Source organism: Furipterus horrens, unplaced genomic scaffold, assembly GCF_987537825.1.
Source record: "Furipterus horrens unplaced genomic scaffold, mFurHor1.1.pri manual_scaffold_15, whole genome shotgun sequence".
In the NCBI taxonomy this organism is placed as follows: domain Eukaryota; kingdom Metazoa; phylum Chordata; class Mammalia; order Chiroptera; family Furipteridae; genus Furipterus; species Furipterus horrens.
In genome coordinates this window covers 642,904-668,005 of record NW_028327185.1, presented here as the reverse complement: position 1 = coordinate 668,005, position 25,102 = coordinate 642,904, and the positions used below count along the sequence as shown (strand labels likewise).

General features: G+C 58.9%; 3 protein-coding genes across 3 annotated transcripts in view; 2 read left to right on the top strand and 1 right to left on the bottom strand.

The window, feature by feature from the left end:
• The window catches only part of TNNT2 (troponin T2, cardiac type), a 323,809-nt gene that overhangs the window by 286,553 nt on the left and 12,154 nt on the right, over positions 1-25,102 (bottom strand). The window lies entirely within an intron of this gene.
• TIMM17A (translocase of inner mitochondrial membrane 17A) lies at positions 1,323-8,812 on the top strand. The gene is made up of 6 exons (XM_090263200.1): positions 1,323-1,407; positions 4,517-4,616; positions 4,726-4,789; positions 6,480-6,608; positions 7,223-7,333; positions 8,363-8,812. The coding sequence occupies exons 1-6, from the start codon at positions 1,382-1,384 to the stop codon at positions 8,446-8,448; spliced, it is 516 nt and encodes a 171-aa protein (XP_090119326.1). The 5' UTR covers positions 1,323-1,381; the 3' UTR covers positions 8,449-8,812.
• RNPEP (arginyl aminopeptidase) lies at positions 12,767-24,053 on the top strand. The gene is made up of 11 exons (XM_090263272.1): positions 12,767-13,223; positions 16,209-16,349; positions 16,821-16,969; positions 17,977-18,093; positions 18,616-18,851; positions 20,025-20,138; positions 20,305-20,417; positions 20,555-20,663; positions 21,506-21,730; positions 22,564-22,706; positions 23,546-24,053. The coding sequence occupies exons 1-11, from the start codon at positions 12,795-12,797 to the stop codon at positions 23,702-23,704; spliced, it is 1,935 nt and encodes a 644-aa protein (XP_090119398.1). The 5' UTR covers positions 12,767-12,794; the 3' UTR covers positions 23,705-24,053.

Sequence of the window (25,102 nt, the reverse complement as noted above, 5' to 3'; positions counted from 1 at the left end):
CCCGGCCTCCCTGTGCATATTCGGGAACGGACGGGGAGGACAGCCCAGGTCCGCAGCGAGAGGGAGGAGAACCTGCTGCCCAGGGGTGTGGGGTCACTGAGCACACAAACAGGCAGCACACACGGAGCATGGAGCCCAGCACAGGCGCCCTGAGTGCTCTTGGGGTGTAACCCCACGGGCCCCCTTCTTGGGAGGGGAGGCGGAACGCTCCCGGACGGAGCTGCTGGCGTTCGAGGCCGGCGGACGGAGCACGGGCCACGGACGACGTCCTGAAAGGCTGGCGAGAGGCGCGAGGAGGGCAGAAGTGGGGAGACTGCCTCTCACCCCGCCCCGGCCTGGGCCCCCACCCAGCCAACGGAGCAGACACAGGGGTTTCCGGTGAGCGGGCCAGGCGGGACTCGGGGGTTGGCGCCCCCGTCACAGCCCGTGCCCTGCTGGGAGGGCAGCTCCCGGGGCGCCCAGGGCCTGCGGGGGGTCCAGAGACCCCCAGCGCGGGAGAAGCACGTCTGGAGGGGCAGAGTCCAAGACGCCTGCGCCCCTTCCTCCGCGGTTGGGCGGGGTGTCGGGGTGGGAAGAAGGGTTCCCGGTCCTCTCAGTCACTTGGGTGGGTGATCCGGCACCTTCCTCTAAGGCGACACTGATGCAGAGGGACGGCGTGGGGGGGGGGGGGGCTCCCGATGACGTCACCCAGATTGTCTCCGCTTCGCGAAGTTTCTTGCGTCACTTCCTGTTCTCCAGCGACTTCCCTGCGGACTGCGCGGTGGGGTTCACACAACCCCCGACCGCGGGCCAGGGAAGTCGGGGGTCAGCGGTCGCACCCGGACTCCGGGTGACCCTGGACGTGTTTAGACCGTTTACTAAGTGCGGCCCGGACTGCAGCGGCTGACACCCTCTGCGGACACTGGAGGGAGGCTGCGGTCGCTGCCCCTCCCGTCGAGCGCCCCGAACTGGGCCCCGCGCCTCGCCCGCGCCTGTGGGACCCATGCGACGTTCCAGGCACCGGAACCCAAGCGCCGCGTGTGGTCGCTGAGAGCGTCTGTCATGTCGAACTGGGCGACGTTAGCTCATCGTCCAAACTACTAAGGGAGGGGACCGCATCTGGGGAGTTTGGGGCCCCCGCAGGAGGGCACCAGACGCCCCTCGGGGCACCGCGCCTCCGTGACGGGACCGGAACCCTCGCCGCCCGCAGCTCCAGCCCGCTGTCGGGCCCGCCCCCCAGAGGACCGGGGCGGGGCCAGCCTCACGCTACCGGGCGGCCATTGGCTGTGGGCGGAAGCGGCGAGCCACTCCACAGACCTCAATGCCCTCTTCTTCGGTTACTTCCGCCTCCGGGTCAGGCCCCGCCCCGATCTCCCGGCGTCTCTCGCGCGCTGGAATCAAGATGGAGGAGTACGCTCGGGAGCCCTGGTGAGTAGAGCGGCGTCCTCGCCTTGCTGCTGCCCGTCTGCCCTCGCTGTCCTCGGTGCCCAGGCTCCCAGGTCGTCCAGGCGGGCACGGTGACCGTGGGCGGCGCGGGCTGCCGCGGCCCGACGGCTCCCCAGCGCGGGCAGCCCGCACCCAGCCCCCCGTGACCTTGCGGTGGACGGTGAGAGCTCCAGGCATGGGCTTGAAGCAGCGTCGGATCTGCCCCCACCCGGGGCCCCGCCCGCCTTGTGCGAGTCATCGTTGCCCCCGCTGCCCGAGTGGAGGAACGGAAGCCAGGCCTCGCGGGGCGCCCTTCCCGCGGCGTTCGTGTCGTGATGCGCGTCCGCAGGGCAGAGCGTCTCCAATGAGCCGCCATCAATTTTCCCCGAAGGGTCTGGATGCGCTGCCGTAGGCGGGAGCCTCGTTGTCGTGCTCGGCATTCTGGGGGACACGGAGGCAGACGTGGCCAGGAGGACCGGTTCGCTCGTTCGCGGGGCATTTGCGGAGCCCTCAGGCCCCTGAGGAACTCGGGCACGCGGGCAGGCTCGCTGTCGGCAGCCTCGGACGGCCCGACGTGAAGGGTTCTGGGCTTAGAGGCGACACCTCCGATCTTGTTCTTGGGGTGACTCACCCGGCAGGAACCAAGGTGTCTTCAGGTTGTGAAAGTGCCAGCGGTAGTGCTTTTGCCCCCCCGCCCGGAATGGGGTACAGGGTCCGTGTGTCAGTGCCTCCCAGCTCTTCAGAGTGTCCTCCTGAGGCGGTCCGGCGGGGCCTGGACTGTGCTCAGATAGGCGGCTGCTCTCACCAGTGGCTGTTAGACGACGCGGCATGACGGGTTGGCCGGAGAAGGACTCGTCCAGCTTGAGTTAGAGGTGTTACAGGAACAGACGCGTAGACCAGACGGCTGTCAGGGAAGAGGGGCGTTGGGTGAAGAGAGTGAACCGACTAAGCAGGAAACAGACAGAAACCTCACGGACACGACAGCAGCCTGAGGATGGCCAGAGGGGGCGGGGCGGGCGGGTAGAGGAGGGGGAGGGGCGTAGTCGGAGACCTGACCCAGGATGGCGAACCCACATGCAGTATACAGATGCTGTGCCTGAAAGCTGGATGATTTTATTAACCGATGTCACCCCAGTAAGTACAAAAAAGACATCACGAGAATGATGAGGTGGCTCCTTTGCAGGCTCTTGGGCACGTTTTGAAGCAGCAGGGTAAGGTCGGCCGCGGGGCAGTCAGAACTGCGTTCGTGTGCGGGGCCGCCCCGTTCGGTAGGAGCGTTCTCCATCCAGGCCCGGAGGAAGCCGGGTTCCCCGCCACCGCCCGCTTCCCTCCCCGGGCGCGGCCTGCGGTCCTGGGGGCGGAGCTCACCTGGGGTCCTCAAGGCCGTTGACAGTCCTTACCTCCAGTCCTTGTTACGTTAGGGCTTAAGCATCCTAAATACGGTCTTTTGTCATTTTAAGAAATAATCCTTAGTCTATACAATACAGTGGAAAGAATTTGGGGGCTTTGCAGCACTACCTTTTATGTTTAAGTCTGGTTCTCTAGTTACTCCTTGAGCAGGTTACTTAGTCTCTGAGCCCTTGTTTCTCTGTAAAATGCAGACGAGACAGACATAGTCCTGCAGCATTAGAAGGTTAGGTGTTCTAGGGGAAAGTAAGCTGGCTTTCTTGAGAATCACAGGTTGTATGTGCATTCCGAGGCACGGAAGCCTCATGAACGGTGGCCTGTGCTCGTTACTGTGGCCGGTTCCCTGTGAGCTGCGCTTGCCTGGCTCTTTCTGGCTGAGTCTGGCTTCCGCCTTCTCCGTGGTCCGTCACCTGGTTCCCTGGCAGGAGCTGCTGTCTCGCCCTGGGAATCGGTGCTCCTGCACTCTGATCGAGCTGCTGCTCCTCCCTGGGCTTTGATGCTCGTGGGTTTCAGCCCCAGCACAGGAGAAGGTCATTTCAGGTTCCTGGCCCACCACTCCGAGGGAGCCCCTGTCATTCTGACTTTTCTCTTCACTGTCTATTCATGTCGCCACAATTTCAAGGAAATTGCACTGTTTTTCAAACTCCTACAGTGAAATCAGGACACTTGTAGGCTCTGGTCAGCAGGTCCTGGGCGGGGCCCCTAACCAGCTTGGGCTTTGCAGACTGTGCTCCTAGGCCCACAGCATCCCGCTGACATGGGGGTGGGGGGCTGGCAGGCAGGTATCTGCTGCCTGAGCCCGTCGCTGTGGGGGAGGCCTGAGCTGCCTGGTGCTTGGGGGGGATATGCCGTTTTGACTGCAAGGTTTTCCTATCTGTCAAAATCAGAAATGACTCAAGTTCCCCAGGAGCACGGACACATCGCATTCACAAGTTTACCTGAGCAGGTCGGTTGCCCTTTGCTCATGGCCTTCGACCCTGACACTAGAGGAAAGAAAAATCGTGCCCTTACAGTGAAGTGGAGGTGACTGGCAGTGTTCAGACGTTTGTAGACACCAGGGTCCTGAAATAGCAGCACCGGTCTGCTGGCGCGTGTGCTCGGGTCCGGTGTCTCGCAGGGTGAGGGCTCCGTGTGGAAGCGCGGTTTGTTTGCGCGCTGATGTTAGCGTGTGCCCGGGTGCTCAGTGGATCTCATGGGAACCAAAGTTCTGAGTGTCGACTTGAATTTAATAAACCCTGAAAGAATTTCAGACTTTAAAAAATTTAAAAGATTTGTCTTTCTTTGCCCCCACTGAATCTTTATTCTTTAAATCTTCATTCATTCAGCTTTAAATTTTCCTGCACCCGAAAAGCTTACCTTGTTCCCAGCAGAGTAGGGAACATCCTTGATGGTACTGGAACTCCCCAGACTTGCTGGTGCGCTTTTGCACGGGTACCGACTCAGCGCACCCACTGATTGTCAAGCACTAAGCAGCGCGCCTGCAGTGTGGTGTCCGTGCCTGGGCCATTCCTTCCCGCCTCGAGACTCAGGGCTGGACGCCTGTGGCTGAGCTCAGAGTCCTTTGTTGTGACCTGCAGGTTCTGGGCCACGTGTGTGCTGGTCACAGGGGCCCCGCGTTGGGACCTGCTGCATCCCTCACTGTGTTAGCAAAGGTGTTATGGTTCAGGAATGAGAAATAAGGTCTCTCTCTCCCCCGTGCTCGCAGCCCCTGGCGGATCGTGGATGACTGTGGCGGGGCCTTCACCATGGGCACCATCGGGGGTGGTGTCTTTCAAGCAATCAAAGGCTTTCGCAATTCTCCAGTGGTGAGTGGGGGTCTTTATCTCGTGTGAAGCCCAGGTTTGTGGATGTCACAGATGGCCCCATCTGGGGCTGGAAACGTGCTTGTGACATATGCATGTTGCTCTTTTGTAGGGCGTGAACCACAGACTGCGAGGGAGCCTGACAGCCATCAAAACCCGGGCTCCGCAGTTGGGAGGTACGGACGCCGACGGTTTCCTTTTGTGCTCCAGATGCTCTTCCTGTGTATCCGAAGAGGGCCTGGGGTGCGTCCCCCATTCTTCTTCAAGCACTTCCTCGCCTTTTGGAGCGGGATGGCCCAGGCCCCTCCTGCAGGGCCCCATGCTCGCCACACAGCCAGCCGTATCTCTGGGAGCCCTGGCTGCTCTTGGTGGAGAGGGGTTTAGGGCTGAGTGTGTCATTTCTGTGGCGCTTCTGTCCCCAGGCCTCTGTGCGCTGGAGCACAGAGTGACCATGCCTGTGTCAGAGCGCACGCCGACCACCTCGCAGACGCAGGCTTGGTCCCGCATCTCTGCGCATTGTAACGCGTTGAACACCACAAGCTGGGCAGGGTGCATTGCCGTCTCCTCCCCTTGCCTATGACTCCCCACTTCCTGCAGCGGCCCCCACGCCAGACCTGTTCCCACGTGGATGTGCCAATGCTTCCTGCCCAGCTGTCCTCCTGTGGACACTCCTCACCCTGCCTGAACTTGAGTCTCCACGTTCGTCCATAAGCATTGCTGACTGCAGCCGCTGTTCTCAGGGGTGGGAGAGTCTTGTTGGAGTGGTTGCTGAAGGGACTCCCGTGTCCCCAGGCACCGTCCTGTAGGATACAGATGGCTGAATGAGAAGGACGAGCTAGTCTCCCTGTATGTGGTGTGTGGTAGCCAGTGTTGGACCTGAAATGGGGGGCTTAGGCTGTACTTCAGCAGGTGTCCCCCGGTTCCGCAGACAGTGTGAGAATCGGAAGGGGTGCTGCTGTGACCTGGTGTGGATGGTTGGTGGGACCCAGCCTCCTGCGCCATTGACAGCACCGCTGGGAAGTTCAGAGGCTGGCGGAGGGCGTGGCGGGGCTCCTTGGTGCAGGTTTTCTTCCTTCTTTCACCTGCTGAGTAGAACAGCCCTTCCCGTGGTGCAGGCCCTGCGTGTTCACTGCAGAAAATTTGGGAGAGAGACGCCCAGAGGCATCACATCTCCCCGTTATGTCACCCAGGGACACGCGCCAGTGAAAATCTTGCGGCGTCTCTAGGTTTTATGTGTACTTTGACGGGTGTGTGCTGCAGTTTTATACGTTGTCACTGCGTTCAGGAAGAGTTTCTTTTAGGAGCAAGTGACCTGAGACGGGGTTGCTTTAGTTTCGTGCTTGAGGAATAAAAGGTAGAAAGGAACGGTGGCTTCTGTCCCTGCGGTGCTCCATTGTCCTCACTGCGCAGCTCACGTGCCACACGGGCAAGTGCGGGCTTACTCCTGGCACAGCGATGTGCTCCAGAAGAGCCGGGCCTCTGGTGCGCCCGTCGGTGCCTCGCAGAGCGGGAGCTCAGCGGCGCTCGGGGACGAACAGGACCAGTGCAGGCGGCAGAGCCACCAGAGCGGGAGCAGGGAGCGGCTGTGTTTGCCGCTCGGGAAGCAGGGGCTGCCCGACTCTCCGGCTCCGCCGGCTTGTTTAGGCTTCGACTTTTTCAGATGATGGGATACAACGTGAGCTTTGTTAACAAGGCGAGTCTTCCAACCTCTGTGCAGGGCTTCTTCCAGCTGTGTTTGCATGTGTCTGTTTGGAGTGTGAGAGCTTTGAGAACATAGTGAGTGTTACTTAAACTTATCTTTTATAACATTTTAGGTGTGAGATGAAAAGCTAAACTTTGGGTTTTTTTGTTTTTCTTTTTAAATAGGTAGCTTTGCGGTCTGGGGAGGCCTGTTCTCCATGATCGACTGCAGCCTGGTCCAGGTGCGCGGGAAGGAGGACCCCTGGAACTCCATCACCAGCGGGGCCCTCACGGGAGCTGTGCTGGCCGCCAGAAGTGAGTGCTCGCTGGGACCCTCCTCTGTCTTAGCTTCCTGAGCCCTGGGACACATGAAACGAGCGTTGCTGACGTGGGTGCAGCGTGGATATATGTAGTGATTTGGGGGGAAGTAGGAGGACCTATTGGGGTGCTTGAGAGTGAGCACGGGTGCTCTGCTGTGTCGCGGTGGTTAAGAGCCCTCGGGTTCCAGGCCCGCTGGGCACTTTGCGAACTTCCTGTTCGCCACCCTCTGGGTCTCAGGGACGGGGCAGTCCAGGACTCCCCGGGCTCACTCGCTGAGGCCTACAGTTTCGTGATGAGCCAGGCAGTCAGAGCTCTAGGCCCATGGGTGGGGGGCCCTGGTCACAGTCCCTCAGCTCAGCCATCACCACGGGAGGGCGCCCGACGGCCCTGGAACAGGCAGGGCGGCTGCCCAATAGACCTGCTTGGTGTAGACGGCGGGCGGGGAGCTGCAGGTGACCTAGAGGCCTCTGTTGTTGACCCCAGACTCAGCCAGTGAGAAAGGGGGCTGGGGAGGGGGTGGGTCGCAGGCAGCGGGCACCTTCTCCCTTGGCTCCACTTCATGTGAAACTGGATTCTGTTAACGTGGCCTCTCTGCCCTCCTGTGCCAGACGGACCGGTGGCCATGGTCGGGTCGGCCGCGATGGGCGGTATTCTCCTGGCCCTGATCGAGGGGGCTGGCATCCTGCTGACGAGATTCGCCTCGGCACAGTTTCCCAACGGTGAGTCTGCCTTCTCGCTGCCTCTGGCGTGCGGTCTGCGCCACGCGCTGGCCTGGGGCGCTCTGAGCAGCCACTGCTCACTTCCGAGGCTCGTGAAGATGGGCCCCTGAAGGCGTTACAGCAAGAAGGGCTGTCAGTCAAGAACCGGCCACTGTCCGTGTGTGGCCCGCCACGGCTCTGGGGGCCGGGGACCCAGGGTTGGAGAATGTGGATGTGCTTCCTGGTGGGAAGACAGAGCAACCTGTTAATGGATGGAGGAGATCCTTCCACTGTGCCCCTGGCTCTGAGGGGGGTGGGAGGTAACCCCTGTTGGGGAGGGTTGCTCTGGGTTCTTAGGGAAAGGGTTTCCGGTGGTAATTGTCCCTGGGGTATCAGGAGAACGCTAAGTCATGTGCTGAGCGACCCTTGCGTTGTCACGGAATAGATGCTCAGCTCCTCCCTCGCGCAGTTCCCTGCAGCTGCAGACCACGTGGTGGACTCAGTGAGAATGTTCTGGACGTTGGAGGAAGCAGGAGTATAGCCGTGAACCTTTGGCTCAGCCTCTGGGGAAGGCCGTGTACAGAATACTGAGGGATGCCAAGATTGTTTTTGGAGCTTGGAAAAGATTCGATGTACAGTTGGGGGTACCTCCCTGTTTGATTGGGTCCCCCAGGTGCCCAGCCAGAGGGGCCGTGTCTTTGGGCGAGTTCCAGGCGCGCTGCTGGTCGGAAGCCAGTGAGATGTGGGGGGCCCGGCCCCTCACTCTTGTGCTGTCCCCAGCCGCCACGTTGGAGTTCAGACTCGGTTACACTGGCCACTCTGATTTATTCCGAGCACATCAGAGCTACTCGCTGTGGCGCACGAGGGCCGCCCCTCCCGCACCGAGGCGAAGGGGCTCTCGCGGGAGCGGTGCAGGGTGACGAGGAGGGGCAGGTCACAGCGCCCACGGACACAGCACTTCACTGCGTTGGTTGCTCTGCTTCTGCAGAGGTCTGTTCTTAGTCTTATAACGTTAAAGTGGTTTATAAAGTTCTCTCCTCTTATCTGCAGGTCCTCAGTTTGCCGAAGACCCCTCGCAGTTACCTGCAGCCCCGCTGCCTCCCTCGCCGTTCGGAGACTACCGGCAGTACCAGTAGGGCCCCTCTGTCAGCCAGAGAGCCGGAGTTTCAGCGGCGCCCAGAACAGCAGGCTGCAGACTTCAGAACCAGAGGTGGGACAGCTGCCGCCAAATAGGCCACAAAGAGACGTTTAGCACTTTTTTCTATTTTAAAGGAGCGTGGGGGTGGGGGTTTTAAAAGAAAATCCACGTATTTATTCACCCGTGATTGCATCTGTGACCCAAGTGGGTGCCGGTATCTTTAAAGAAAACACGAAGTGCTGAGAAGACGAGGACCGCGGGGCAGACAGCAGTGCGTCCGCCCCCCGCGGGCTCTGGGCTCCTGCCGGGTTCTGTTCCGCTCGTCAGACAATAAAACTCCTGGCACTTGCTCCTCCTTCTAAGATGACTTGCAGACTGTGCGTTTTATCCTCAGACACTTCAGGCGAAGCCGGGTCCATGGAAGGTTGCGTGTCCTCATGAAGTAACGCGTGACGGGGAGGGTGGCCCTTCTCTGCATCCTGTCCGGGGAGGGGGAGCCGTCGACCTGACCCCTGGACGCTGGCCTTTCTGCTGTGGGATTAGCATTTCTCCCCTTTTAAGTTCATATCTGGGGGGAAATACTTGGTAGGCAGGTGCCTCTCCAGTTTCAGGTCTGAAGCTTTTCCGAGAAGTACACACGATTTCAGGCCTGCATGTGGGGTACGGGAGTGCCCACGTGCCAGCCCCACGGGGTGCCGTCAAAGCTCCACGATGTCACTCACCCTCCTCCCCACGAGCGTGAACTGTTGCCCTGAACTCGGGGCTTAGCGTTTCCATGTATTTCTTCCTATTTTTGATTACAGAGCAGTTGCAAGGGCAGTTTCAGTCACACCTCTCCCCGGCTTCACCGTAAGCCAGCGTCTGACCCACCACAAAACAGCGCTCATCACGAAGACACGCACGCTGGTTACAGTCACAGACCTGCAGCGTTTGTGTGACTCTCACGCGTTCCCTCACGTCCTTCCTTTTCTGTCTCGGGGTCTAATTCGTGACCCCAGTGTCATGGCTCCTTGGCGCCCTCCATCCTGTCTTTCCTCGCTTGTGACCTTGGGACTCCTGAAGAATGGTGATCTGTCCCTTTAGATAAACCCTCGGTTTGGGTTTGTCTGATGTATCCTCATGAAGTAACGCGTGACAGGGAAGGTGGCCCTTCTCTGCATCCTGTCTGGGGAGGGGGAGCCGTCGACCTGACCCCTGGACTCGGTGCTGTCCGCTGGCCTTTCTGCTGTGGAATTAGCATTTCTCCCCTTTTAAGTTCATATCTGGGGGGAAATACTTGGAAACTATGCAAATACCACATTTACGGCCTAATTTTTGCCCACTGACTTGACGTGTGGTTTTCTGCTTGTTCCATGCCTTTCACGTGTATCAGCCAGAACCATTTGTTCGTTCAGTTACTTACTGATATCGGTATAGACTCGTGGGTATTTATTGTATTTCAGCTGCCCAGGTGGTCCAGCCTGGGCGTCGGACGCTCTTTCAGGTTGGCCCGTAGGCCCTTTCTACGTTGCTTTTGGGAAAGCTGAGTCTTTGCTGTCACTGTGTCTCGTGTTCTCGGGGGAGCCTGGTGCCTGTGTGTAGAGACACCAGTGAGAGTGGGAGCCGCTGTGTGTGCTCTGCTGTGCTGCTGGGGCCTTTGGGCGGAGGAGGCCGGGGCTGTGTGCCGGACCAGGCCCTACACGTGCTCGCCGTTTCTCCTGGGCCCCTGGGCCCCTGGGCCCGTCCCGCCCAGCACCGCAGCGTCCGTCCATGCTGGCTGGCTCTCGCTCGCTGTGACAGCAAGAAACCCGACTCCCATTAGCTACAGCAGTTGGCCTGTTTGTTCAGTCTCAGTCACATGGAAGGTCGTTGCAGAGCCACCGAACCACGCATGCTCCATGCCACACATTTGCCGCCGAGAGTCTGGTGTCGCTTTCGGTTCGTCCACACGTCCTACAGCTGTTGAGGCTGCTCCTCCCCACCCACAGCGTGGCCGGGTGGCACACATGTAACACAGGCGCGTCCCTGGCTGCTGTGCGTCCGTCCACCTTTCTGCCTCCCGGTGGGTTTGTAAGAAACGTCTGGTAGAATCGCGCTTTGTAGTGTGCACGTCTCTGGAGGTTGACAAGTGTGTGCAGATGGGTCACCGTCACCATAGTGTGAGCCACCCCCAAATGTTGTCACGCTTCCCCCTCCCCTCTCTCCACCATTGCAGTGATGCATAGGCTTCTGTTTCTGGTTTTATCTTTTCAAGAGTGTCATGTCACACGACACAGGCTCGGGCCTGGTCCCTTGCATTCAGCGAGTGCGTCGGGCTTCGTCTGTGACATGCGCATCAGGAGTCTGTCCCTCTTCGTTACTGAACATGGGCGCCCACCCGCTGAAGGCTACAGGATGTTTTCATTTTGGGCGACTGAATAAAACTGCTATAAACATTTCTCTTGCTGATTTGTGTGCAAACATTTTTCATTATCTTGGTAAATCCCTAGGATTGCTGGGCCATAAGGTAGGTATATATTTAATTTAGAAGAAACTGCTCAAATACTTAGTCTGTTTGCATCCTGACCAGCACTAGGTACCCAATTTTGTTCTTGTTTCTCACATGTTCTTGTGGTTGTGTTTCTCGTGACCAGTGGTGTGCAGCAGCTGTTCGTTGTATTTGCCATCTCCATATCTTTTTGATACACTGTTTGCTCAGACCTTTCACCTATGTTTTGATTCTTCTTTGGTTTTGAGAGTTCCTTTATATATGTGGATACCAGTCCTTTGTCACACGTGATTTGCAAGTATTTTTTGTGCTTTGTCAGAAGTTAGTTGTGTGGGTCTCTTTTGTGGGTCTGCTTCTGGGTTCTCTGTTCCCCTGATCTGGGCGTCTGCCTGTAGCAGCACCACCCTGTAGCTTTACAGTATGTTTGAAGGTGGGCCTCCTGAGTCCTCCAGCTGTGTTCAGCTCTCTCACAATTGGGGCTCTTCCAGTTCCTTTGCCTGTCCCTATAAAATTTACAAGGAGCTTGTTGCTGTCTACAAAAAAGCCTACTGGGATTCTTACTGGGATTAAGTTCTATTAGTGTTTCATCTTTTTTAGCATGAAGATCCTGTATATAATGTTTTGTTAGATTTAAACCTAGGTATTTATTTTTGAGAATGCTATTTTTCAAATTTTATTGTCTGTTACTAAGAAATTCAATTGTTTTTTATGTATTGATCTTGTATTCTGAAATCTTGATGAACACATGCTTGTCATCAATTCTGGAAGATTTCCAGCCATTATTTTAAATGTCCACGACGTGTTACATTCTGAGCCATGTTACATTCATAATGAAAGCGTTTTAGGAAACAGGGGGGTGGGTAGTCAGGTCTCCTCTCTACAGCTGAGCAGGTTCTCCCGTGTCTGCTGTGAGGAGGAACCAGGCGGAGCAGCACCCCCACCAGAGCAGGAGGGGGCGATGGGGCGAGGCCGCTGGTGATCCCAGGAAGAAGCCAGCGCTGAAAGGAGAAACCCCGTAACTCCAAAATCGTTTACCCTACAGCCAAGGGTGAAGGGCCTCTTCCTCCAGCAGCTCTTAATCTGGAAGACCCGCGGGGTGTCTCCGCCTTGAGTCCCCGCAGCCCTCTGTCCTTCCAGGCGTTTCAGGGGGTGGGACTGTCGTGACCTCCCACTGCAAGCTCAGGGCGAGCTGCGCTGAGCAGGGGACTGGGTCTGGGCCCGGCTTAGCGACGTCGCGCCCAGCACCCACCCTGACGGCGGTGCGCGGCGTCTGAGAACGCATCTTTGCAGGGCGCGTTTGTGTGACTGGGGGCCGCGCTGTGCTCCTGCCGCAGGAAAGGGGTTTTCCCAGGGTTCGGGCTTCGTAACCAGCAAGGTGGGAAAGAGAGGGAGAATGACCTAATACGGAATTTTTTTAAAAAAGCATTTCGTCAAATAAAAGGTATTTTTAAAAAGATTTTATTTATTTACTTTTAGAGAGAGGGGGAGGGAACGAGGAAGAGGGAGAGAAGAGCAATGGTCTCGAGATGCGTGGATCTTGCCTCGCACGTACCCCCGACCGGTACCGGGCGCAACCCAGGCCTGTGCCTGACCGGGAAGCCAGCCGCTGAGCCACAGCAGCGGGGCTAAAACGCATGTGAACGCTGTGAAATTAGGAAACACGTGCTGGGATGCGGTATCCTTCCATGAAAAACTCCAGGACGGGAGTGGTCCCCGTTCAGACCTCAGGAGGGGGCGTGGCCCGCCTGGATCCTCGGGGGGCGTGGCCGCTAAGGGCGGGGCCTTGGGGGCGTGGCCGCGCAGCGCGCTCGGGGCGTGGCCTGCGCTGGGGTGGTGTCTGGCCAGCCCGGCCGGTTTCCCGGCAGTCGGCAGGCACCATGGCGAGCAGCGGGGCTCCGGGCGGCTGCGCCGACCGGCGGGTACTGCACTCGGCGAGGGCGGTGGACGTGGCCTCGGCGTCCAATTTCCGGGACTTCAAGGTGCTGCACCTGCACCTGGACCTGCGGGCTGACTTCGCGAGCCGCTCTCTGAGCGGCACGGCGACCCTGGACCTGCGCTGCCTGGTGCCCGCGGGCGCGGCCGAGCTGCGGCTGGACTCGCATCCGAGCCTGGAGGTCACCGCGGTGGCGCTGCGGCGGGGCCCGCCCGGCCCGGGGCAGCCTCCTGGCCCCGATGAGCCCGTGAGCTTCCACACGCGGCCCTTCGCGCGCTACGGCTGCGCGCTGTGCCTGAGCTTCCCGCAGCCCCGACCGGCGGGCGAGCGCTTCCAGGTGCTGTTCACCTACCGCGTCGGTGCGGGGCCCGCGGTGAGTGCACAGGTGTCCCCAGCGGAGGGAGAGGAGGAGATTCCTATTGCCCACCCACCCCACCCCAAGGCCTGGCTTCCGCGTCCTCCGCTCCCTGCCCCCTCCTCCTCCAGGCAGGCCGCTCAGGCTTCCCCCTGACTCCTGGGCGGTTCACCCGCCATACTGGGTACCGCTGTCCTCTGCATCCCTCCCGTCTCTCCTGGCAATTGCAGTGACCTCTCCAGATTGTGCCTCAGTCTCAGTACCTCCCAGGACCTAGCGGGTCTAGTTTCCTTTTCTACCAGAGGAGAGAACCTTGTCCTCTGTGGCTTTCTGCATAATATGAACTCTTCATAAACTGAATTTAATGTTCCAGGGCTTTGAGGCCCAAGTCCAATTGATTTCTGCTTTATGACAGCTGGTGAATTAGCCCCAGTGCTGACTCAGGCCTCTGTTCTGTGTGTCCTTCGGTGCCACAGGCTGAAACAACTCTGAGCCCCGATAGTTACATTTTTTTGCTTCTGTGAAGTCCTGGTTTTGACTAAGAAAAGAATTACAGGAACGTCAGAACTGGAGTTAGAGTGTGTGAGACTTTATAATAACGTGGCCGTCTCACCACTGATTGGCTCCTGAATTTTCAAGGTGGGGACAAATATTGGAAATGAGAGGATGATGGAAGGTGAGGTGGCTGACGTCTGCAAGAGGCAGAAAACCCTTTGCGGAGAGTTCTTCTGGGATGGGATGGGCCACAGTTCTGCAGTAGGTACCTTGCCCGTGACTGAAGTGGGTTTATCTGGCTGGCTGTTTGCCTTTGGCTCTTAGAACTGGCTGAAGGGACAGTTCTGTTTCCATCTTTCACCACTTGGGGAATAAATGAATCTTATGATAGAACTTGTTTCAAAATTGAAATTCCAAAGCAATGCAAACTGACCTCTATGGCAAAGGGAAACCCAGCCTCCTGCATCACTTGTAGAAATGTGTTTGGTTGCTCTTTTATATTCCGGTTCCTGGTTTCTGGCAGGAACCAGAAATTAAACAGGATAACTAGGAAAATTAAGCCCTCCTTGAAGTTGCCTACTGAAAGGGGCACCTGAAATTAAATATCAGAACAAAGTAGCTTTCATGTAAGACATCATGGCAGAGAGCCATGCTTTGCAAAGCGCTGTCCCTGGCACCATCCCTGTGGGAGCTCCATCCTCAACCCTACTGGCCGTGCCCCTCCTGGACAGCAAGTGCTTTCTGCAGTGTGTATACTGCCTGCTCTTGAATCCCCTCGTCTTTGTATCATTGAAAAGAAAGCCAGCCAGCAAAGACGATGAGGAAGGACTGGGGGCCAATATTTGTGACAATGTACCAGGGCCGAGTCTGTGCTTGAGAAAAGTCCAGTGAGTTGTCTGTTGGTGCCCACTGAGTACACAGTGTCAGCTCTTGGGTTCAACTCCTTCAAGGTTTTCATTAATAAGATTTATTTATTAAAAAAGACAGTTGAAATTAACAGAAAAATTGGGCCGATAGTAGTTTCCATATACCCGCTCCTCACAGTTTCGCCTATGAGCTTTTTACAAGTATGATACATTTGGTACAATCGGTGCTACAATGCTGATACATTGTGATTAGTTGAAGTTTGTCATTTTCTCAGATTGCCATACTTCTTACTTAGTTTCTTTTCTGTCCCAGGAGCCCACCCAGAATGCCACGGTGTATTTCGCTGCCATTCTCCTTGGGCTGCTCTTCCTATGATGATTCCCAGACTTCACTTGTTCTGGAGACCTTGACAGTTTTAGGGAGTATTGGCCCAGGGTGTGGTAGTGTGCCCCTCTACTGGGACCTGCCTGATGGTTTTCTCATGGCTAGACTGGGGTTGTGGGTTTCGGTTTTAGAAAATAGACTATTTTTTAGAACAGTTGTAGGTTTATGGCAAAATTGAGTAGAATTTCACAAGGTAGACTTACTTTTTACCCCATCACATTGAGGGAACGTGGTGTGAGCATAGCCGGTGACGGTTTGGTGCTGACCCAGTCACCTGCAGGAAGCAGGGCCATCTAGTTTCTCCACTGTGACATTGCTCACCTCCCCTCCTTCCATCTCTGCTGGATGCTTTGGAAGGAAACTCACTGAAATGTTCACAAAACAAAAACTGGAGCAAAGAAACGCCCACGATTCCCGTGTGGTGACCTAATGCCTCTTTAAAATAGGCCCCCAGCACGTCTGTGCCCAGAGTCCCTCCTGACAGCTGCCCAGGCAGGCGCCCACCTCCGCCGTGACCCTCCGGTGCCCAGAGCTCGTGCCCGTTCCACGCGATTCCACCTGGTGCTGCCCAGGACGGCTTCTCCCTTCCTCTCCAGGCTCCAGATTCTGCTTGCTTTGGAGGCCCGGCCACACAGTGTTGCTTCCCCTATGAAACTTCCTGGAGCTCAGCCCTTTTCTGAGCTCGGAATGGCCTGGCCCGGCCACACAGTGTTGCTTCCCCTATGAAACTTCCTGGAGCTCAGCCCTTTTCTGAACTCGGAATGGCCTTTGGTGCTGACATGTCCGCCTCTGCCCATGGCTGTGTCCGCGCCACTCGTGAACTGAATGTGGCCGTAACCGTCCCGACCTGCCCCCAGTGAAGGGCTGACACAGAGCGACGAAGGGCCGTAGCCAGTGCCTGGGGTCCGAGGGGCATTTATGCTGAAAGGGCGCGTTTAGAATGGAGAACATGTGGGAACCACAGACCCCTCCCAGGGAGGTTCTGCTCTTCTCTGTCTCCTCCCACAAGTTCAAACACAGCTGCTCCGCTTCTCAATATGGGATGAAGAACTACTGAGGAGGAAGGCACAGTGACGGTCAGAGGCCAGCTCTGCAGTGAGCAGTGGACCCGCTGGGGTGTCTGCCCTGTGAAGTGGACACTGCACCTTGGCTGTGCCAGTCCACCAGACGGGTGCAGGAGACTCTGGGGTGGCCCGAAACCCTGTGCCTGCCTCTCCTCCCTGGCAGGGCTGAGCTGTGCAATGTCTTGTCTCCTAGGTCTGCTGGCTAGCCCCCGAGCAGACGGCAGGAAAGCAGAAGCCCTTCCTCTACACCCAGGGGCAGGCGGTCCTAAACCGGGCCTTCTTCCCCTGCTTCGACACGCCTGCCGTCAAGTGCACCTACTCGGCCTTGATCGAGGTAAGGGCTGGGGCTGGGACTGAAAATGTAGCTTTTTGTTGGTAAGCGATTACATCCATCCAGGAGAAATTCCTCCACCTATAGAAATTTCATCTGGCCCTGGCCGGGGGGCTCAGGTGATTGGAGCGTTGTCCTGTACACCGAAAGGTTGTGGGTTCGATCCCCAGTCGGGGCATGTACAGGGGAGTGGGGCAACTGATCTGTGGCTCCCTCTCCCATCAGTGTTTCTCTTTCTCCTTCTTTTCTCTAAAATCAGTAAACATATCCTCAGGTGAGAATTTAAAAAACAAATAAATATTTCATCTGTGCTAAAGCCCATCAGTTTAGTACATTCAGATTCTTGAAGCCTTTGGGGACCAGGTGGATGCAGGGTCACTGCCATCCCGGGGCAGGTTGCTGGTTTGGCTGCCCTTCAAGCATGGGAATGGCCGGGGCTCCAGGCAAAGCCTTGCCAGCTTTCTTTGCTCTCAGGTCCCGGACGGCTTCACGGCTGTGATGGGTGCAGATGCCTGGGAGACTAGAGGACCGAACAGGTTCTTCTTCCGCATGAGCCATCCCATCCCCTCCTACCTCATCGCCCTGGCCATCGGAGACCTGGCTTCTGCAGAGGTGGGACCCAGGTAGGAGACAAAGCGCTGCAGGCAGGGTTGGTGTGACCCCCGTGGCAAGGAGGCTCCTGCACCTGGGCTGCCAGTGGAGTGTGGGCGGTCATGCCCTCTGCCGCATGTGCCTGCGTCGCTGCAGGCCACACCGCGCCTGCTCCCGGCCTCCCTCCATCCAGATCTAACATGGTGTTTGCCATGGCATCCCTGGCCCCACCCATCCCAGCTGCTGACCTGGGTCACCTGAGAGGGAGGTCGGGGCTCAGGCAGCTGCCCTAAAGAAGGCTCTTTATCAGAGGCTGCAAGCTCTAAATACCCTTATAGCGGCCCAGCCCCGGCCCTGACTTCCCCTTCCCCTCCATACCTGAGTGCGGGCAGACGTGAATGTCACAAAACTGTGCGCGCCAATGCCTCCACACGTTTGTGGTTTCGTGGGGGAAAGTTGGAATGAAAAAAAGGTGAAATAGACATTTGTTAGGATTTCCCAGAAAAGCTATGGTGCGCGTTCCACACTGCTCAGTGCCTCTCATTGTCTCCGTCTCATTCCCCTGCAGCTGCCCGGACATCACTCCCTGTCCACTTCCTGCCCAAACCCCAGCCTCACCCCACGCAGACCACTGGTCTCCTCTCTGTGCAGCATCTGTCACCGTCAGATGGGTGACGGCGGCGTCTGGTCCTCCGCCCCTTCCTTTCCCCTCTGGACCCTGCAGAGCCTGTGCCTTCACCTGCTGCAGCCCCCACCCTGACACCTCTTTCCCCAGCCCCTCATGTGCCCCCGTCCCTCGTACCCTTAAACGACAAGCAGACCCACACCGGAGCTGAGGCCTTCATGGCCTCCACCCAGCCCCCACCCCCAGTTCCTGCGTCCACCCCACCGGTGTCCTCAGGTGGGGACCAGCCTTGTGTCCCTTGGCTGCTGTCCCCTTTATTGGGCTCAAACACAAGACCGAGGCTGGCTTTGTGTGGTGGTTTCAGGACCGGGCCTGGCCGGTCGTGAGCAGCCTTCTCCGTGTGCCTGTCCCCAGGAGCCGCGTGTGGGCCGAGCCCTGCCTCATCGAGGCCGCCAGGACGGAGTACGACGGCGTGGTCGAAGAGTATCTGGCCACGGGAGAGAAACTTTTCGGACCCTACGTCTGGGGAAGGTACAGTGCCACTGACTGTGAGGTCCCTGGTTTCCCGTCTCCCACTCTGTCTCCTAGAGCAAAGCTCTCCCGTCCCGGGGTTGGGGGAGGCATGAGCCAGACCAGGCCCCCTGGTGCTGAGGAGGGGACCCGGTGACAGTTATTGAAGTGATACAGATGGCTTGGTGCTTGGTGGGTGTGGAGATTGGGACCTTCACTGAGTCGCCTCTGGTGCTGGGAGCCGCCTGCCCCCGGGTCTCCTTTGGCCTCTTCACTCTGTAGGCTCCTTAGGAAAAGGGCTCCTTTAGGTCACTCGGACCCCCTGTGGCCACCAGTGCTGCTTGGAAGCAGCTCAGGGGCCAGCGGTTTTGGAGAACAAACTCAGAGAAGAGCGTCCCGGCGAGCTGGCTGGGACTGAAGAGCCTGGCGTCACCTCACCCCTGTGGTTGGGTCGTTGGCTGCCTGTCCTGTCCGTGTCTGCAGCTCCGGCAGGCAGGGAGCAGGGTCTCCCCGAGCTGGACTGTGACCCTGCGCCTCCCCCAGGTATGATGTGCTCTTCATGCCGCCCTCCTTCCCGTTCGGAGGGATGGAGAACCCGTGTCTGACCTTCGTCACGCCCTGCCTGCTGGCTGGGGACCGCTCCTTGGCAGACGTCATCATCCACGAGATCTCGCACAGTTGGTTTGGGAACCTGGTCACCAATGCCAACTGGAGCGAGTTCTGGCTCAATGAAGGCTTCACCATGTACGCCCAGAGGAGGATCTCCACCGTCCTGCTGGGTGAGCCGGCCCGCCGGGCGCTGCTCCGCAGCCCTGAGACTGGCGTGGGTTCCGGGGGCCACAGGGCACGAGGGAAGGGGGCAGTGGCGCAGGGGGGTCTCGGAAGCGGCTGCTGACTGGTGAGCTCAGCTGAGCTGCTGCTCCGGGGAGACTTGCCCAGCGCTGCGAGCAGGTGCCCGCCACGGAGCGGGTGAGGCGGGCCCTCGGGTTGTGCCCAGGTGCGCGTTTAAACTGCTTCTTCAACAGTCCCGTTACAGAAAGCCCCCAGGCACCAAGTGCTTTAAAAATGTAACATTTATTACACATTTTCCTCTTTCTCTGGTCAAAATCTATTTTGGCATGTATGGAAAAGCAGAGGGAATATTTCCCTGTAATCTCCCTGTTCAGACATGGTCAGGGGGACCAGGTTCTGCATGTGAACCCCAGCCCCAGGGAAGTCTTCCAGCCGCCTCTTCCACTCCATCGCTGGCAGATTTTCCCACGTGGTTGAACTTTCTCCTGCAGCTGCAAAGATGGCTGTTGCCTACCACTGTTAGATACGTCGTTTCTGTTTCCCAGAAAATGTATTCTGACAAACATCTTTACATGTAAATGTTCATCCACACCTGGGAAGATTTCCCTACATCCCTGGCAACATAACTCCCGGATGGGAACATTGTAAAGTGCAAACTGCCCACTGCCTCCCAGAAGGCTTGTGCACACTGACGCTTCCACCCAGATTATAGAGGGCGCGGGCCTCAGGGGGAACTCCAGGCAGGAACCCTGCAGGCTGCTGTCATCCCCCTGCCGCGCAGCAGGGAAGCTAGGCTGGGAGGGGCTGGGAGCGTGCCCGGAGTCAACACTGGTCCCCTCCTCACCCACCCTTCCCGCAGCCACTTTTAGAGCCAGAAGGAGACGTGGGGGATAGTTCCTCTTGTCTGAGGGGAACAGCAAGGTGAAAATGCTGTTTCATGGAAGATCAAGTTCCTGTCTCTGAAACTAAAAATGCATTGAGAGGCAGAGGGACCCATCTGGGGACAGGGGTGCTTCCCTAGCCTGAGCTGACCAGGCCCCTGTGACCGGCGCAGCAGGGAGCTGTCGTCCTTCATCCGGCGGCCACCAGGGGGCAGTGCTGTTGGGACAGCAGCTTGAGGTGCTGACGGTCCCCCGGGCCTCTGGTTTCCTTCTGCCCAGGGGCTGCCTACACCTGCTTGGAAGCGGCCACAGGGAGGGCACTGCTCCGCCGGCACATGGACGTCAGCGGCGAGGAAAACCCCCTCAACAAGCTCCGCGTGAAGATTGAACCAGGTCCGAAGGCTCCTCTGGGTGACCCCCACCCTGCAAACGCGCGTTGGTGGGTGGGCTCTGAGGACACGCCCCTGGGGACGGAACCCAGCTGACTCCTCTGGGACTGGTGCACCCGGAGCTGGGGGACAGCCACAGAGGTGACAGCGTCTCGGCTGCCCTCTGCCAGGTGTGGATCCGGACGACACCTACAATGAGACCCCCTACGAGAAAGGCTTCTGCTTTGTCTCCTACCTGGCCCACTTGGTGGGTGACCAGGATCAGTTTGACGCGTTTCTCAAGGTATCATCCACTCAGATGGGGCGGCCAGGGCACAGGGCAGGCGCGGGCGCGGGGACGAGGGGCTGGGGGAGGCCCGAGGGACAGAGGGTGTCTCCTCCCCATGGGACCCCGAGCAGCTGAGAACTCCCTCCTCACAGGCCTACGTCAGTGAGTTCAAATTCCAGAGCGTCTTAGCGGAGGACCTGCTGGACTTCTACCTGGAGTACTTCCCTGAGCTGAAGCAAAGGAGAGTGGACTGCATTGCCGGTGAGCAGAGAGCCGCCCCGGAGGAGCCACTGTGGGGTCGAGGTGGGCTGGGGACGCTGCCTCCAAGTCCCCCAGCAGGTGGCTCTCGGGAGCAGATGCATGTCCCAGGCTTGCATCCTGGCTGGGCCCCGGAGCCCACAGGGGGCAGGAGTGGGGGCAGCCCTGCCCTCCAGCACAGTCGCTTCGCGCAGCCTCCTGAGCGAAGGGACGTCCGAACGCTGCCCAGGAGAGCGGAGGCCCCCCTGTCACAGACGAGAGCCCGCTGGGCACAGCCCCCTTGGCGCCACAAGCCCTGAGTCCCCCACCGTGGGTTTGGTGGAGGCGGCGTCCCGACAGCCCAGGCCTGCACACCCACGCTCAGCTCGCGGGCCCACATTTCAAGGCTGTGAGCCTCTAGCCAACAAGAACTGATAATTACCGCGAGAACACTGCCCCAGCCGCCTGCTGGCTCCGAACGCATGGTGGTGTGTTTCATCCTCACTGCCGCCCCTGTTTTACACGGAACAGAAGTGCAGAGAGGTGGGGTGCATGCCCGGCCTCCCATGGGTGGGGGACGGGACGGCAGGGCCTGGGTCCAGAGCCGCTGAGTCTCAGCCCTGGGCTGTGGTCCCACGTGTACTTGGCTCCGACAGCACAGTGTTGACATGGAGCCAGTAGTGCTCAGTGGGAACAGGCACCACTGTCTGACTGTGATGGTCTCGTCGTCAGCACAGCAGCGACCCAGCAGGTGCCCGGCGCCAGGGCCCAGACGGGTGGGGATGGCAGAAAGAGCGTGTCGGTGCAGAGGGGTAGCGGCAGAGGCCACGGGTGCTGCTGAGGCCTTAACGGTGTCTTTCCTCCAGGTTTCGAGTTTGACCGATGGCTGAACACCCCGGGCTGGCCACCATTCCTCCCGGACCTGTCCCCTGGGGACTCGCTCATGAAGCCAGCGGAGGAGCTGGCCCAGCTGTGGGCAGCCGAGGAGCCAGACCTGGAGGCCATTGAGGCTGTGGCCATCTCCACCTGGAGGACCTACCAGCTGGTCTACTTCCTGGACAGACTCCTGCAAAAATCCCCTCTGCCGCCCGGTGAGAGACAGGGGGCTGCTTCCGCAAGGCGAACTGAGACTCCTGCACGCATAGCTCCGTGTGGTGCCAGAGGGAGCTTGGAGAAGAAGCGGGACACTTGCCCTGGGCAGCAGCCAGGGGTCAGGGCAGTGGCTGGTGGACACAGTGCCATGTGGGGAGTGGAGGTTACGTGCAGGGAGGCTGTGGGGATGGGTGGCGAGCCGGCCTGTGTCCAGTCCTTTGGGCCCCACGGCATTCTCAGCCGGCTCATCCTCATGGCTGCTCGTGGGGTCAGTGCTGTGACTCTGATCCCCCAGTAACAGAAGGGAGCTGCAGGCGCAGGCAGGTGACAGCCGGGGACGCTGGGGTGACGAGGCCCTGTGCAGAAGTCTCTGCAGCGCTCAGGCCTCTGGCTGCTCAGCCAGCGGTCACAGGCGCCCAGGCTGCTGAGCAGGAAAGTTGATGTTGAAATGACCCAGACTGTGGAAAGGCCAGGGCGGGGTGTTTCGGGGAACATGTGCTTTCCTCGGGAAGGAAAACGGGCAGATTGCTATCAAGGGGCGTTTGCTGGAAGGGCCCTAGGGACTGAGGTGGCTGTGGGAACAGGACGTTGTCACCGTTTCGGGGTAGCGAGTGCTGAAGCCACCCCCAGTGCCAGAGGTTGACACGCCCCAGGAAGGAGACCCCTGCCGGCACGGCCACTGACCACCGTTTCTGTGCTAGACGAACCAGGGGCCACTGTGTCAGGTGTGAAATGTCCAGTCACCGTGTCGTATGCCTGAAAGCACGGTAGTGGGTGTCATTGACCAAAAAAGAATTACTTAGCAAAAAAAATGAGCCATTTCTTTTTCCAGGGAATGTGAAGAAACTGGGGGAGATGTACCCAAAGATCTCACATGCCCGCAATGCGGAGCTGCGGCTGCGCTGGGGCCAGATTGTCCTCAAGAACGACCACCAGGAGGACTTCTGGAAGGTGAAGGACTTCCTGCAGAGCCAGGTGCGTGTCCCTCCACGTCCCTGGGGCCACGCAGCCCCCAGCCTGCTCGCTGGCCCTGTGGGTGAGCCTCGGCCTCACACCCATCTCTGGAGTGTGTGTCGGGGGGGGGGGGGGGCGCTGTGTGTATGGCCAGGGCTGGTGGCCATGTTGCCGGGGGAGCAGCCAGTCAGAGTTCACCCCAAACTGGGAAGGGAGCAGTGCGGGCACTGGCCTGGACGGCGAGGCCAGAGGACGAGAAGCAGAGCGACCCCGCGGTCAGAGCCCACTCCCCGGGAGCTTGTGCCTTAGGGACGTTCAGGCCGCTGCGCATCTCAGGTCACCCCGGGGAGCTGCCCTGCTGGGGCCGGGCCGGGCCGCCCAGGCGACCGTGCTCAAGACCAGAGCCAGGTGGGGGGCTCAGGGTGCAGAGTTGTGCTTGGTCCGCCAGCCCCTGCTCGGGGGTCCCAGCCCGCAGAGGCCCTCCCAGGCCTCTGGGCGTCACGTGGGTGCATGTCTGGGTCTGAGGCTTGGTTCTGCACCCCCACAACCCGGCCTCCGTGTCCCTCGGCGCCACGCTGAGCCTCTGCTGTGCGGTCGCTCGGCACCCACCCCCCGACTGGCTTTCTGAGCGTGCGGAGCCACCTGTTCTGTTGCGTGCGTCCCTGTCCTGCCTGGGTCAGGGGGATGCTGGCTCCTCCATGTGGGACTTAAGCCCCAAGGAGAGGCTGGCGTGGGGATGCCCGTGCCTGGGAACCTCCTCACGCCGGCCCTCAGGCACCTGCCCACGGCCCATGGGACAGTCGTGGGCAGGAGCCGGACGGACACCGGCAGGCTGTGTGGGTCACTCATGTCTCTTGCAGGGGAAGCAGAAGTACACCCTCCCACTGTACCATGCGATGATGGCCGGCAGCCCGGCCACCCGGGCCCTCGCGGAGGAGGCCTTCGCGGCCACTGCCCCTCAGCTCCACGGCAACGTCGCCCGCTACGTCCAGCAGATCGTGGCGCCCACGGGCAGCTGAAGCCTGTCCTCGGCGGGGCCTCTGCCTGTCATGCCGCACAGGATCTCGAGATAATCGGCCCATGTCCCGCTTCTCCTCTCAGCTCCCCAAGCTTGTGACCCTTGGAGGATCTGTCCTCAGGGTGGTGTCTGTGACTCGTGGGAACCCCTCTGGCCCCCAAGAGCAGAAACCCCCGGAGCTTGTGCAGCCTCCATGGGCAGCCACCAGCCCCGCTCCCCACTTGAGCATTGGGGGAAGATCACAGAATCCTTTTTCTCTTCGGGCTGATTCCTGAAGTGCAGACGGCTGCATTGGGGTTCTGTTTTCAGATTTAATCTTCATTTTAATAAATCTTTTTATGTGAAAAGTGTGAGTTAGAGTTGTCAGTTGAGTGACTGAAACTTTTTCCCCCAGGTGTCCCCCTGTGCAAGTGCCCTGAGACGGTCACAGAGGACCCAGAGGATGAGTGGCACCTGTCCTGACAGGGCTCCAGACTGCGGGAGGTGCAGGTCCCACACAAGCATGGAAACATATGGCCATGCGGTGACTGCATGTCTGTCCGGGAAAAACGTGCAGACGAGCGGCACCTGGGCCCCATGTCCCCACCTGCACTGTCACCTCTCCCCTTCCTCTCCGGGGCTAAAATGGAAACGTGCATTTCCTTAGTCTTTCCAGAGCCTTCTCCCATGCCCCGGGGCCCCGCTGGCCTCACCTGCCTGAACCTGAATGCCTATCAATGCAAGGACCTGGCGTCTGTTCAGAACGCAGCAAGGCGGCACGTCCCCTCCAGTGTGGGATCAGAGCTGTTCACTGGGGGGTGTTCAAGGTGTGGGAGGAGGGGGGGGTTGCAAAGAAATATTTAGGTGGAGGGGGGAAGGGGGAACATTGGGACAACTGTAATAGCATAATAAGATATATTTTTTAAAAGAAGCATTTCAATACACATAAGTTGCCTTTTAAAAACATTTTTTAAAGATTTTATTTAATTTTAGGGAGAGGGGAAGGGAGGGAGAAAGAAGGGAGAGAAACATCTATGTGTGGCTGCCTCTCGCACGCCCCCAAGTGGGGACCTGGTCCACCACCCAGGCCTGTGCCCTGACTGGGCATTGAACTGGCGACCCTTTGGTTTGCAGACTGGTGATCAATCCACTGAGCCACACCGGCCAGGGCCATAAGTTGCATTTCTCACGCACAGGGTGCCCTGTCCCCGGCCCGGCCCGTGCCTGCACTGACCTGGGGCGAGCCCGGCACCGCAGACTTGTTCTCTCAGCAAAAGCAAGCGAGTAGTGTGGCCACATGCTGTGACAGACTAGCGTGCGCCTCTGTCCCACGCAGAGCGTCAACGGTGGCGAGGGGCCTGGGCGTCCTCAGGGTCACGTGCTGCTGGCGTCCTGCTCCTGGTCCTTGAGACTGCAGCAG

Excerpts from the sequence above, each read along its gene's own strand:
- TIMM17A (XM_090263200.1), top strand. The coding sequence starts at position 1,382 with ATGGAGGAGTACGCTCGGGAGCCCTG. Across the intron at positions 4,790-6,479 it reads CCGGGCTCCGCAGTTGGGAG|GTAGCTTTGCGGTCTGGGGA; the intron begins GTACGGACGCCG and ends CTTTTTAAATAG. Across the intron at positions 7,334-8,362 it reads CTCGGCACAGTTTCCCAACG|GTCCTCAGTTTGCCGAAGAC; the intron begins GTGAGTCTGCCT and ends TCTTATCTGCAG.
- RNPEP (XM_090263272.1), top strand. The coding sequence starts at position 12,795 with ATGGCGAGCAGCGGGGCTCCGGGCGGCTGCGCCGACCGGCGGGTACTG. Across the intron at positions 18,094-18,615 it reads GGACCCTACGTCTGGGGAAG|GTATGATGTGCTCTTCATGC; the intron begins GTACAGTGCCAC and ends CGCCTCCCCCAG. Across the intron at positions 22,707-23,545 it reads AGGACTTCCTGCAGAGCCAG|GGGAAGCAGAAGTACACCCT; the intron begins GTGCGTGTCCCT and ends TGTCTCTTGCAG.